The sequence below is a fragment of the Xiphias gladius genome, chromosome 20 (assembly GCF_016859285.1).
Source record: "Xiphias gladius isolate SHS-SW01 ecotype Sanya breed wild chromosome 20, ASM1685928v1, whole genome shotgun sequence".
NCBI lineage: Eukaryota > Metazoa > Chordata > Actinopteri > Istiophoriformes > Xiphiidae > Xiphias > Xiphias gladius.
The window spans coordinates 7,032,018-7,046,417 of NC_053419.1; the positions used below are offsets into that span (position 1 = coordinate 7,032,018).

Here is a 14,400-nt window from a genome sequence, read left to right on the forward strand (position 1 = left end):
TTTAAAAAATCCCGAATTGGTGACAAAAAGGTATAGGTCTTTGAGATATGTCTGTCCCTCATTAGTTTCCGTTACTTCTGAGCGTAACACGCATGCGCAAAGAAGCAACACCATACCACATTCCCCGCTTCTCTCGTAGCTTCCTTCTCGCAGTCAAACATCCAGGAGCAAGTTGACTGATTCATACCCCTTGCACGATCGTCTGAATAAATGTACTTACATTTCTCTTACAATCTTTACGAGGAGTAAGGTTCTGATCGTGGAGCTCCATTAAATTCCCGTGAGTATCGTTTCATGACTAATTCCTCATTGTTTGAATGGAGGGCCCCTCCGTGGCAGCTCTGGCAGTTTGTCAACAGTATCAGTGAATTAAAAGCAGTCAGCTACATGATCAGTCTGCCTTTAGCTTTTGTATAAATGCAGGGTATTTAAGATGCAATTGTTATCTCTTTCTGCCCGAGTTCAAATCTTAAATGCTGAAATAAATACCGTATCTACACTGCGATGTTAGTGTCTGTTTGAGTTCAAGGGTTCCGTTTCAGCCTTTGTTTGATTTTCCTTTTACAGCTTTATTGCATTTAAACAACAACTACAATTAAAACATTTGAAATGAACACAAACTAGCCTCGGGTGACTGAAAAATGTTTGTTTACTTTCTTTTTTTCACCACAAACAAGGCCAGTTAGCGCTAGCTAGCTAAAGCTAGCTGAGACAGCTAAATTAATAGCTAAAGGAGAGAGAGCAGCCAAACAGGTCAGGGCTTTTTAACCACTAAACAATAGGGGGGGAAAAAAATCTGTAACATTTGCCAATCGAGTTAAGTAAAACAATTACTGGCCGCATAGCCATGAACTGACTCCTCTCTAATCGCTGCCATGGTTTACAGGACCAGCATACGTATCAGAGCGACCGCTGGGACCTTGTGTTTGATCATTTTGCCAATGAAATCTGGCATATGAATCTCCTGCAGGGTCCGGGGTTACAATTTCACTATGGACATCAATGCACAGTATTAGTGCAATTACTGAATTAGTATACATGTTGTAATTTACATTACACACTCACGTTTCACCATGTATTGTGTTGTGATACCCGGGTGTAGATGTGTCCATCTATTGCAGACCATTTTATATCTGGACTTGGCTTTTGGCTGTTTCACGTTTGAATAATGGATGACATCTAAACCTTCGTCACGTTGCTGTGTCCCACAAAACTCTCTGACTTTATGCAGTTTGATACACATGGTGATCCTTGGTTGTCTGCGAATCTAACAGGATTTACTAACTTCTAAAGGATTTAATCCATAATTTATTTCAGTATCTGCTTCTTGGCTTTTTTTCAGGATCGTGTACAATAGATGCTAATTTCCTCACCATGGCAACAGAGGATAAGAAACCAGAGACTGATACAAAACCTCCAGTTGTGCCATCAGCTTCCGCCAGTCAAAGCAAGGTTTGGATTTCTTGAATTTTTTCAGTGTTTCCCGCAGCTTGCCCTTCATTAACCACGGCACTTCGCTTATTAGTTAACTTTTTGGTAATCATAGGCACGGTCAGGATACATCTAGGGGTGGGATTTTGGGAAATGAATGTTTTTGTTTTTCTTTGATGACTTTTTTGATTGGTAAATGTTTTTTGCCCACTTGTCACAATGGTGGGGGGTATTTTTTTAAAAGTCACATTTTGTTCCATTTACAGTCTGCACCTGCCAAGCCAAACTACAGCCTGAAATTCACACTAGCGGGCCACACTAAGGCTGTCTCCTCTGTCAAGTTCAGTCCCAGTGGAGAGTGGCTTGCCAGCTCATGTGAGTTCTCATTTCCATTTTCCTTTAGGCCACATATGGGCCAAAATAAATTAGGGGTGCAACTGATACTACTGATCAATTATCCATTAATAAGCTCTACTGTAATTTTTTTTTAAAGATATTTTGCTATATGCCTTATCAGTGTTATGCCATTTTGTAAAAGAAACAAAATACACCTGTTTACAGGAGTGAACCTAGAGTTATGGAGGCTGCAGCAACACTGATTGCATTTTTATTTTATCGGTACAGCTGCTGATAAACTCATCAAAATCTGGGGAGCATATGACGGCAAGTTTGAGAAAACCATATCTGGACATAAACTTGTAAGTTTAACAGATTCTCATCTTTACTGCTGCAGTGTTTATGCTTTTTATGTTTATGTTTCGAGAGATGGGATTATATTGCTCATAAATCTTTACCTATGTGGAGTAGTTGCAGCATCCTTAATAAAGATGATCCAAAAAAAAAAAAAAAGCTGTAATACTTTGGAGTTGCCACATCTGCACGCACCGATAAAGCCGAGGTTTCGTCATTTACATTAGTTTCACTCTCGCTGTCCTAATCAGAGCCTTGAGTGACATTTGACTAATTATTTGATATTAATCCACAGGGCATATCCGATGTGGCCTGGTCCTCTGACTCCAACCTCTTGGTGTCCGCGTCAGATGACAAAACCCTGAAGATCTGGGACGTCAGCTCGGTAAGAGAGCAGATGCACTGAATCAATTGTGGATAACTGGCATCACAATATTGCCAAACTAAACGTGCTGCTAAAGTAAATAAAGGGTATAAATAAAGGAGTGTGATTGGTAAGGCCCTGTTGCACTGTCTTGTAGCATTATACATTCATGAAGCATGAAAATGAAATCCATGTACACCCTTTGGATTCATATCCGGGGTTTCTGCCGATTTTAAATTTTTATCCCCATTTGGGCTGCAGTTGCTTCCACTGTGTTAGCTGAAGATGGTGTAATACTGCTTATGCTTTGGGGGAGAAGTAATTGTTCACCTCTGTTGCCAGCGAGAATGCGACATTTCAACTCATTTTTCTTTTATGCAGGGAAAATGCCTAAAGACACTGAAAGGCCACAGTAACTACGTCTTCTGCTGCAACTTCAACCCCCAGTCCAATCTTATCGTGTCAGGATCGGTGAGTACGAAGCTTTTGGCATGAAACAAGCAGTAAATGGAAACCAGATGTTAGACCTTTTCCTAAAGCACTCAGTTTGAGCATTATACTCACGTTTCTGTGTGGTTTTGAAAAAAGTAAACAGTGACAAATGTTTGGGTTTTTTTGTGTTTTTGTTCTGCTTCTAGTTTGATGAGAGTGTAAGGATATGGGACGTGAAGACTGGGAAATGTTTGAAAACATTGCCGGCTCATTCTGATCCTGTCTCTGCTGTAAGTTTTTTTTTTTTTTTTTTTTTTGTCTTTTTTTTTTAAAATTCTTAACATTAGTTGAATCTTCTAGACTAAAGAGTAATATGGTAGCAGTAATGTGGTGATCTGTGTCGGCTCCCAGGTTCACTTCAACAGAGACGGCTCCCTGATTGTGTCCAGTAGCTATGACGGCCTTTGGTGAGAACAACCTCTATTATCATTCCCAATTCATTCATTCATTCATTTTTACACAAACTTCACAATAGTGAAAATGCAATAAGGTATTTCTTTTGAAACTGTAAATCTAGACGTGAGGCTAAGTACAGCATCAGTCACGTTGCCTCCTTGCCCTCAGTAATAGCACAGTGGCACATGTCAAGCGGTGCTCCTCATTAGCAGATTACTACTCAGTCACTTGAAAAGCTAATGGAGCCTACAACTTATTTGTCAGAACAGCAGGGCATGCAGTTATGTACCACTATGCTTACAAGTTCTGTCTTCCTAGTTTTATTTAATAAACAAAATCATTTGAGGTCTCGCTACTTGAATAAAAAATGGGTAGGATGGGCGCTTAACAGAAACTTCCTATGAGTATTTATAAGTGTAAAGTTGTATGTAGACAAATGTCATTCTACAGCACTTTGACAAACAGAAGCCAAGTGTGCCTGCATGAGGCAGACACAGTATTATCGCAGATGTAATTTAATAACCCAAATTCTCATTGTATTGTTACATTGCTGTGCAGAAATGCTCATTAGTATTGGCACCACTACAGTACTATAAAATCACTAGTGCTTATAAAAACAAAACAAAAAAGCTTGTCAGTTTAGCCTTCGACAGGAACTGCCAACACTCAACACACTACATATCTGTGTGGTTGTCTTTCTTCCACGAAGGAAGAAATGTTCAGCTTCAGTTTCTTCTCATCGGCCTCCTTTTGCTGCTGCCACTTCTTTTTAAATCCTGATTTGACGGCAGTCAACCTGTGGAGGCTAAACGAGACCGCTTGTCACACTAGTGACAAGACCTAAGACTATAGCTGATGCATCCGGGGTCCAGCTCCGTTCACACGATTCGTGTTTATTCCTTATGTTACCTAACAATGGAATATCCCAACAACCTGAACAACTGCTAATTAACTTCTACATTTGTTACACAGCCGAATCTGGGACACCGCATCGGGGCAGTGTTTAAAGACACTCATAGGTAAGATCATCCAGTGTTTGCAGCACGTTGAGGCCATCTTCAATCCCCTTGACTTGGTTCTATTGAATTTTTGTTGCAGAATATAGTTGTTAAGATGAGTGACAGATGATCCAGATAGGTCTTTCTGAATGATGGTGTATAATGCATGAAAAAGTCAGTATTTACCCCTGTTCATGTGCTTTCTTGCGTTTGCGTTAGACGATGACAACCCTCCTGTGTCATTTGTGAAGTTCTCCCCCAACGGAAAATACATCCTGGCTGCTACACTGGATAAGTGAGTGTGACGTATCGGCCGTAGTGTGAAGTCACTGCTCCTTCCTGATTTACAAGTTGATATTATGTCGTTTCTCTGCTTCCTTTTTACACAATTTTCGTCAGCAGAGGGCAGTAAAAGATTACAATCATTCCGTAGCTACAGTTTTAAACAAATGGAGTGCACATGAAATGAACATGATTAAAATACTGTTGATTTCACATTGTTTTGGTGTTGTTTAACAGATGCACTGCTGTATTTGCGTTTATTTTTCAGCACGCTGAAGCTGTGGGACTACAGTAAAGGAAAGGTAAGCTCCTTCCACAACTGTTTATGTATAAATGGCTAATGTTTTCAAATATACAGTACTCTTTTTGAATAATTATTTTTATTTTCCACCTACAAAAAGTGTAGCTTAGTTTAATACATTTACATGCAAATCTCCCCTGCTACCTTACTGTCGATAATGACATGTTTAACCCAATAACTAAGTTTATATTTTTTCGTCGCTTTGTTTAGCATTTGTTTACTATTATATAGTGAATGGTAGTATTTTTGACAGTGTGATTCAGAGGTTTAATTTTTCATTGTTCTTCCAACTTTTCAGTGCTTGAAAACGTACACGGGCCATAAAAACGAGAAGTACTGCATATTTGCAAATTTCTCTGTCACTGGTGGAAAGGTAAGAGCTCTCGTCCCTTTGAACATGAGTGTTAACCGCTGATCCCTAATGTGACACTCAGGATTTCCTTGGTCTTTTTAAAAAAAAAAATTTCAAATGATCTTTTTCCCTTTCAATGTTTTATTAAACTCCTGCTGGTATTTAATGTCTCACCTGCACAGTTGGTGTATTTCTGTACACTTTTAAAGTCACTGACGTGTGCACATTAACTGAACTCGCACCTAAAGCTACCGGGCTGCTCTCTTGCAGTGGATCGTGTCGGGCTCAGAGGACAACATGGTTTATATCTGGAACCTGCAGACGAAGGAGATTGTGCAGAAACTCCAGGGCCACACAGGTTTGGCAGACGCACTGACTTTTGAAAGTACAGATTTAAAGTCCTAATAGACTTTAACATCTAACACTTCCTTGTAATGCAGTGTCACTTGTTTTTTTTTTTTTTTAGAAAGCACTGGTTGCAGAATAACGCAGTTCGTCTAGACATGTTTGTCTAGATAAGACAAAATTTACATTTTAAGGCAGATATTTGTGGCTGTTTGCAAGGAAATTGTATTCTGGGTGCAACAGGTTTATACAACCTTCATTTGCATTTCTTAAGACTGTTTCAATTTTCCTTCTCGTCTTTTCTTTTCAGACGTCGTCATTTCGACTGCCTGCCACCCGACAGAGAACATCATCGCATCTGCGGCTTTAGAAAATGACAAAACCATCAAGCTATGGAAAAGCGACTGCTAAGCCCTCTTGGATCTTTTGGGCCATTCACATTTCTTTTTTTTTTTTCCCCTTTCTTTTTTTCTCCTACATTTTGTTGTAAGAAAAGAGGACTTTTTTTCTAACAGAGAGCTCCTGCTGGATGCAGACAGCTTTCAGGTAATGAAAGCCAGCAAGGAGAGCCAAATGATGAGACACAGCGGCCACGCACAGTAACAGCCGAGGCAGTCCTGCAGTGGACGCATTCCCCTCGTCACATCGGAGATATTTCATCTGCCTTTTCACCATGTGCCAGATTTTGTCGTCTCATAAGGGAAATGCGTGACTTTTGTTATACTTTACAACAATGCTCCGGTGCTTCAGTATTTTTAACGCTGCTTTAACCTTGATGTCACTGCTTCAAACCAGTTCCCACACACTAATTTCTGGTCTTGTACAATAAATATAATAGTCATTTGGCCTTTTGTATGATTTTTTTTTTCCCCCCTTTTTTCAATTGCCTGTATAACTGTGGAGTACCGTCTAAATTACTTCAAGGTGGGGAGGTGACTCTGCCATCAAGCTTTAAGTTAAAAACGGTACCTAAGGCCCTTTTGTCTGTTATTTATCCAAGTGGTACCACTATTACTATTCTCTTTTTCTCCTTAATATCAAATGTCAGATATCAAGTAAGTGCTGTTTGCCATTCCAAGACATACTTTCCAATTCTGTGAGGCTCTGTGCTGATTATTAGGGCAACAACCAGCACTAGACTTTAGTGTGAAGCTTGGGAAGTACATGAACTACATTAAAACACATCTCAAGATAATGTGACATAATAATACTCTGACAGTTACAAAAATAAATGTTAGAATTCTTTTTTTAACAATCCCATTGGAGCATTGAATTGAGATCCCTGCTCTTCAAAAAAAGCTCCTGATTTTAATATTTTACAGTGTACCGCAGTGACCAAATGCAGTTATGTTGTGTTGTAGGATTTGTAAATAGTACACTCATACTGTGATTTGATTATTTTAGCTGTCTTGGCTATTTTTTTTTTTTTTAAATAATTTCTGCTTTATAATTAGCTCATAGTTCTGAACACAAAGCCAGCAGCCTCTGTTCTCTATAGTTAACCTGAATTTCTGTGGAATACGTTTGCATTCGACAGCTGTAACCTGCAACTTAATAAAACCAGTTTTTGTATGTTTAATGTTGCTGAGTCCTGAGTTAAGACATCTTGAGTGATTTTTTCAGAATCCATGGCAGTACGCAGAATCAACTCGCATCAGTCAAGCTCACTTAAAGTTTTTTAATAACTTTTTTTTTCTGTCCATGAAAGAACGTCAGAACAACCCACAAAGAACAGATGACAAAATTCCACCTCCTTAAAAATAGACAAAAATATAATGAAAGAAGACATTCCCATCTTGCAGCGACAGGTTGAAAATGGCGAAATAAAGGCGACACAGTTACAAAGGTGCCGAAGCCAAATATTCCTCTCATTTTCAGTCTGAAAATGTTCTCTTGCCTCATCGAATAAGCTTTTTCCACAACGTATACAACAGCTCACAGAAGAAAAGGCAAAGAACAGAGCATATAAGCAAGGGATAAAATTACCTTTGTACAAAAATAGATCTTTTTCCAAGTGTTTTTTTTTCTTTTCTTTTTTTTAAACTCGAACATTTTACTGTCTACGCAACAAAGAAAGCAGTGATTGTGTCACAAGCTCAGCTTTTCCTGATTACACTTTTTGAACATACAATTGCCAAGCAACACAGACATTTTGGAGGGTTTAAAGACTTAACCTTTTTGTTTTCTCTCTTTCGTCGTTTTTTGAGGTCCCGTAAACTGCCGAGAAGCTGGTTCTTTTGAGTTTAGAGGTGCTGCGATTCTGCTGGTTGATCAAGATTAATTTTATAAAGTCAAGGTCGAGATGCAAAAACCCTCAGATATTTGTGAAAAACACCATAAAACTCTGAGTTGAAGAATACCTGGTGTGGAACAGTTTGGTCTGAAAGACTTGTCCCCCTCTTTCAATGTTGGAAATACTCAAGGAACACATCTGTTGATATATATTTATAAATATATACACATATACATATTAACAAAATATAGCTTTATGTTATAAAGCATTCATGTAGGTTATCATTCTATGCGGGTGACCGTTTCTTTATCTCGTCAAGAAGATCTGTGTCTGTCCATTTCCTGCAGGGGAGTGAGCTCCCACATCATCCACTTTATGGCTTAAGATACCTGCAGTGACCAACCACAGTAAACTAAGAGCAGGAGACCTCATCACACTAAAGAGAACAGGAGGATAGTCATTTTAAAAGCTGGGTCACCCTGTCAAAAAAACAAACACTTAATTGCTTAATACAGCTTTTCTTGATTAAAATCTGCATTCCTCTAAAAGAGAACTCAATAAATCTCGCCCGGTCTTACAGAAAAATCATAATGAGAGTAGAGTTTCTCTTTGCTTAATTTGACGACTTGTGAGAAAATTAAACTGTCACTTTTTTTTTTCTTTTAACAAACAAGTATCATTTTTCAGAATATAAATATAGTGTAAATTGAGCTCAAGCTGGCAGCCGATACTGTCAACTGGATAGTTAGTAATAACACAGGCCATCTCATTGAAACTGTTGAGTAATAATAAAAGAACAAGCCAATAGGTCATTCTGAAGTTATTGCTACTTCTTTCCAGTTTTAACAAGCACAGACACTGAGGTTTTGTCTCGTCCAAAAGAACACTGATGATAATAACACTGTGAGAAAGTGCCGTCTTGTTGTCTGATTAAATACTAGAAATATTCAAGTAATGGTGCAGTGCTGCTTGTCTTCCACTAGAGGGAGCGCAAGGCTCTTTAATGTCTGCCACATCCCTCTCTCTCTCTCTCTCTCTCTCTCTCTTTCTCTCCCCCGTCCAAACTGCTCTGGGACTGTAAGTAAATGTCATAGTCCTGCTTGAGGAGTACAGTATCTGACATTTCAATGCTGGCATCTGAACCGGGTCCTTGCTTTTTCTTCATAAGGAAAAAGACCAGCGGACGTCTGGGGATCGGTTTCTCAGAGGCGGATTAACGCCCCGATGGAGGCCCCCTCAGCGATGCACGTCTCGAAACCAGCCCCAAGTCCGGCTGAAAAAAAAAATCGCCTCCTGGTCATTGTGTCACTGGTCTTTTTGGTCAGAGTCAGCACTACTATGGAGTCCTGATGGTGGCAGCAGAATAATTGCATACTTTTTCAGACTTTGTTTTGAATTAATAAGCTGACAAATTGAAAAAAGCAATAATAAACTGAGCTCTGAGGGTGGGTCAGAGGCCGACAACTGGCCAATACCAGCTCCTGTTGCTGCACATCATTTCACTTTAAAGTAATGCTTTAAATGCTTTAAATGAAAGCAGTCACAAAATGGAAACTGTAAATGTTAAAGCAGTAAACAAACTAAGATTGAATATACAGTATCAGGCCCATGGAATACCAACAAAAAAAGATTTAGTCTTTTTAAAATCAGTATTATGATTCAATTTTAAAACTGAGTTGTTATTTCATAAAAAAGGAAAATAGCATCTTTAATTGGCAAATTTCATTATGTTATTTTGCTTTTTACTTTGGATTTTCCTATGCAAATTTAAATGCATATCTAATTCATCTTTTAAGTTTATCAATTACATATTAATCGATACCAAAAAATGATTATTTAGGTGGCACTCTCAAGACTCCATACTCTCACTCAGACCATTATTAAAAAGTTGTAGACACAGGAAGGAAATCCTTGAATTTAATTCTCTTTCAGTCCTTTTCTCACACCCTACTCTGCTATTATCTAATATGTCCCTTAAACTCCGCTATGCTCCACTGCTCCATAAAACATGTTCAAATGAGGGCTAATAGCTGTTTGTTTTCCACGTTATCAGTCAAGGCTGAAATAAACCAGTACAGAATGACTATCAAATACCTGTATAGTGGGGAAAATAACCCGAATTAGATCTCTACTCCTGTCCAGGGAGATTACAGTGGACCCACACCTCACAAACACTTGTTTTAAAAGGTATTAGACCTTTTTAAGCCGTACTAATATGCACCCGCTCTGTGGACAATCTTTGGAAATGCACTCAATGCATAGTTTTGCAGCAGCTGCAGCATTTAGAGAAAAGGAGAAGAGAAAAAAAAAAAAAAGGGAGAAAATGGGCATAAAGCATTATTTATACATAACATGGAGACATTTAACAATTCAGTTCAACTTGAATGACACTTGGTTGTCCAGAGAAGTGCAGAGAGAGCAAGTGTGCATGTCCCTCTGAGGAGGACAATACTTGGGGCATTCCTGATTGGGCCTGGGCCAAATTCCACCTCAGAGGTCGATTACATCAACATCAGCTCTCCGTTTAGGAACCCGACTCCGCTGTCATGAGGTTAAGTGCCAAGTAACAAACACATAAACAAATAATGGCTCTGCTGCAACAACAGGTACTTCTCCCGCATTCTGTAAATGGTAAAATGAGTGTCAAGAACTGAAGGTCTGAGGGATGGAAACAGAGGTAATTGTGCATTGCTGTTGTTAAAATGAAAACTGAAAAAAAAAAAACGTCAATACTGTATACGGTTGTAACTTTCTATACAGGTAGATATGAGGTGTTTCGAAAAGCTAATACCCGCTGCTTTGAACAGAGGGATTTCCGAGTGTGAAGGTGTAAATAGTGTGCTGAAATTCACATGAAACGAGAAGTGAGGACGTTGGACGAGGGACGAAAAGGAGCTCAGAGGCCGACGAAACAACCACATTCCCCCACAGATGAGCCTGCGCGCTCACTGCCCAGCCGTCCCAGGGTGTCGTGATCACTTGTTGGGTTTTCGACGAGGGCCAAATGTCTAAAATAGGATGAGAAAAGTTGTTTCAAGTTTCTGCGCCTGCTGGTTGCCTTTCAGAGTCTCCAGTGATGCTCCTGTAGCATACAGCTAGTGTGAGGCTAGTTTACAACAGCCAGCATTTTCCTATGTGCAGAAAGAACAGCGCAGATTGTACATAACAAGTTCTTCCAACCCTTTATCCATCAATACGTTAACTGAAGGGCTGATTAGTGGACTAATGTGTCGTCCTCCCCGATGTTGCACAGTGCTACTAGAGTAAGACAATGTTGTATTTCTTGGAATTGGGCAGAGACCTGAGGTTTTTGAACACTTGCAGTCTTGTTAACCTGCCTCTGAGTTCTAGTCCAGAAAGCTCACACTTCAAAAACAGCTAGTGCAAGACCTGAATGTGTTCAGTTGAGTCAGGCAGGAACATGTGAGTTCCTTTAAGCAGACATATCTTCCCCCAACTGTCCCTCGCCAAAGTAAGCTCAGTCCTGAAAGACAGAGAGGGCTCGGCTCCAAGTCTAGACAGCCCGAGGCTCTCCGAGTCCACGATTGTCCCGATCACAACGCTGAGTGTCCAAATATGACATCAACACCGTTTTTTAAATATACCTGGAAGCATAACTGGGGGAGTGAAAACCTGATCATCTCTGCTTTTTCTTGTCAAGGTGTAGCAACAGCAAAGATGAAAACAATGGCTCAATACATTTCTTTTGTCCTCTGTCCTTCCTCATTTCAGTCCACTGTTGTCACTCATGTTGTCGGTGATTTTCATATATATATATTTCTTATTTATATATTTTTACAAGGTATAAAACAGACCCATTGACATGATGATTTCATTGTTTCGAAAAACATCAAAGGGAGCCGAGGAGAGAAGGGAGGCGGGAAGGGAAAGGCTCTCCATCCAAAGTCGTCACATGGTGTGTCCCTTGCCGGAGACTTGCTGGATTTGAAAAAGTATCCTGCTCCTTATCCCGGGCTAGTGGGAGATGTAGGGGAGGAGGGGGGGGGGCGAGAGGGCGGGGAGGGATCAACCCCTCTATGCTATTATGTCATTTGATGCGGAGCTTCTAGCATCTCCATGAGGAAGGTGTCGATGGGCGTGTCGCCGATGAGCTTGAAGAAGAACAAGTGCTCCAGACACTTGAGGCCGATCGAGCGCAGTGCTGGTAACCGCAGCAACAGCTTGGCAAACCTGTCACGACACGAGACCAAACTTAAACGCTGGACTAAAACATACACATCTGACAGGAAGAGGGAGGGATGAGGAGGTGATCCCGAAGCAAAGCAATGGCAGCACCAACTACACGACTACTACCACACATACATACAGTCTCGCCAGTATGATGTGCAGCTGCCGCATGTCAGGCCTCATGCAAGAAACCCTCGTATGAACAAAGGCTTTCTCAAGTGCTACTTTGTGGCATTCACTAATTTTCTCATACTTAGAAGTTTGAGAAAATCAATACATTTCTTCACATTTTGTCTTTGTTACAGCTCCTCTGATTACCTACCCTGCTAAATTTGTTCTGTTTTCGTCTGCTGATTTCCAACAGCAGGACTTGAAGCTGCACGGTTTCAAGTTCTTTTTTTTGAGTTTCGGGTAACATTTCTGTGAATGAAACTTGCGCACAAAGCGAGTGGACCACCTCCTCACAAACATTTGGCATTCATCAGGCCAAAACAATCAATTTACGGCAAGTTTGTGCAGTTCGGTGAGTTTGATGACTCCGACTTGGAACTCTCGCACAAGCAAGCCCCACGGAAAAAAAGTTACAGAGATTTATAAGAATAGGAATACAAAACTGTTTTTATTTTCCGACCTTTTCATTCCAATTCTCTCCTCAAAAGGGTGAGATTACAACACATAACAAACAAATTGATGTAAATACACTGAAGAAGATGCTGGTCACTTTTCAAATGAATTCAGTGTACAACCGATCAAACCAAAACATCTGCTGGTGAAGAGTTTTATTGAATTTGAAATTACCTCTGACAGGTAAAGAAAGCACTGCTACATACAGTATATGCACTGGATCTGTATAAGCAATCAGCTGTGTCTGATAACAGGGTGAACTGAAAGCTGTTGTATTGATTCAAATGATTGCTTGTGACGATACTGTACGCAGCAGCTGTAATTTTTGCCTTAGAAAGGCTTGTGTGTAATTGAGCTTAGGATAAATACAAGTCGTGAGCCCTACTCATTTCGGATTTCTGAATGTGTGGATTGCACGGCTTAACTCAGCACCGGAGTCTGGGGACGTGCACAATCATTTCTGTGTTTGGCTTCATACCTGCCAGGCTGCTCGGGGTATTTCTGTTTGCAGTAGGCCTCTAAAGACGCATAGACTTTCTCTCTCAGGGCTTCTACCTCACCTGGGTTGGACAGACCTTTGGAGTCTGTGGAGAGACAAAAAAATAAAGCATAAACAACAACAACAACAACAGCCCTAACCCTGCCTGTATGAAGGTGTGCTGCCATTGCTTTAAAGCAGTTGGACAAGAAAGATGTAGCATGAGCATGTACGCCTATTTTTTCACGTTCTTCGTTACACTCTTACGATGGCCAGTGAACAACTCCGCCGGTGCGAATTGTAGCCGAGTGCCTTGCTCAAATGCACCTTGCAGGAGTTTATGACAGAGAGCGGAGACCAACTTACGGGTTGAGTTTTAACCTCACGGGCTCACGATGCACGTGTGTCACCACATTCTGGGTTAGTCCAATTAGGACTGTAATTTCAAAGCCGCGCTAATTTAAGCTTCACTGGAGGACTCATCTTTGATTAACAACACAAACAGGTCACTGATGAACATTTCTGATGAACAAAGCTTTGCGTAATTGATCAACAGTGAATGCCCATTTGTTGTTAATGGCTGGACTAGATCACACAGTGTGGGAAAGGAAGTACTGGGGGCCTTTTTAGCTTCAACGTCCCCTTCTCCAAAGCCCCCGCCCTTTGCTTTCTCAGTCTGACCAGTCTCGCGAACCCCTAATTAACAAGGAATCAGGCCGAGAAGTGAACCGGGGCCAGTAGACCTGAATGTGGCCTAACAGAATGTGAAACACAGAAGATCAGTGTGTGGGGGCCACTGTGGATCTGTGGGATGGAGGGAGGCTCCCACACTGAGTCATTAAAAACCTGGGTCCCACTGATGGTTTGGTTTAGTAAACTTCGGTGCCATGTGGATGAGGTTTAAATACAGAATAGCACATTGATAGGCAAGACTTGCTGTCTTAAACTTTCTTTCGCCAGATTTTGGAAGGAAAATACCATAAAAAGCACACAAGGATGTCACATTATAAAATGAACAAGAATTCATTGCTTTACCTTCATTCATCAATTAAGTATTTACTACATCAGCTTTTATTTTGTGCTTTTTTTTTAACCTCAGTACTATGCAGAGCTGGAACCATATCAGTTTTACAAGTCACAAGCAAGTCTCAATCCCTCAAGAAAAGTCCAACATCAGGTTCAGAGACAGAAAAGGCGAGTCAAAATCCAGTTCCCAATTCTCATGT

General features: G+C 40.4%; 2 protein-coding genes across 3 annotated transcripts in view; one reads left to right on the forward strand and one right to left on the reverse strand.

The window, feature by feature from the left end:
* The first annotated feature begins 76 nt into the window (after positions 1-76).
* On the forward strand, positions 77-6,498 carry wdr5 (WD repeat domain 5). The gene is made up of 14 exons (XM_040158387.1): positions 77-280; positions 1,343-1,452; positions 1,698-1,806; positions 2,056-2,129; positions 2,417-2,506; positions 2,867-2,956; positions 3,124-3,207; positions 3,329-3,384; positions 4,346-4,392; positions 4,591-4,666; positions 4,922-4,955; positions 5,253-5,327; positions 5,577-5,664; positions 5,962-6,498. The coding sequence occupies exons 2-14, from the start codon at positions 1,375-1,377 to the stop codon at positions 6,060-6,062; spliced, it is 1,002 nt and encodes a 333-aa protein (XP_040014321.1). The 5' UTR covers positions 77-280; positions 1,343-1,374; the 3' UTR covers positions 6,063-6,498.
* Positions 6,499-11,870: 5,372 nt separating this feature from the next.
* Positions 11,871-14,400, reverse strand: part of rxraa (retinoid X receptor, alpha a) — a 111,659-nt gene continuing 109,129 nt past the window's right edge. The window contains exons 10-11 of one of the 2 annotated variants that reach the window (XM_040157329.1): positions 13,175-13,280; positions 11,871-12,075 (exon numbers count right to left, since the gene is read on the reverse strand). In XM_040157329.1, coding sequence (XP_040013263.1) covers positions 11,928-12,075; positions 13,175-13,280 — 254 coding nt within the window. In that variant the 3' untranslated portion in view covers positions 11,871-11,927. The remainder of the gene's footprint in view (positions 12,076-13,174; positions 13,281-14,400) is intronic. The other variant, XM_040157330.1, reaches the window with a different exon arrangement.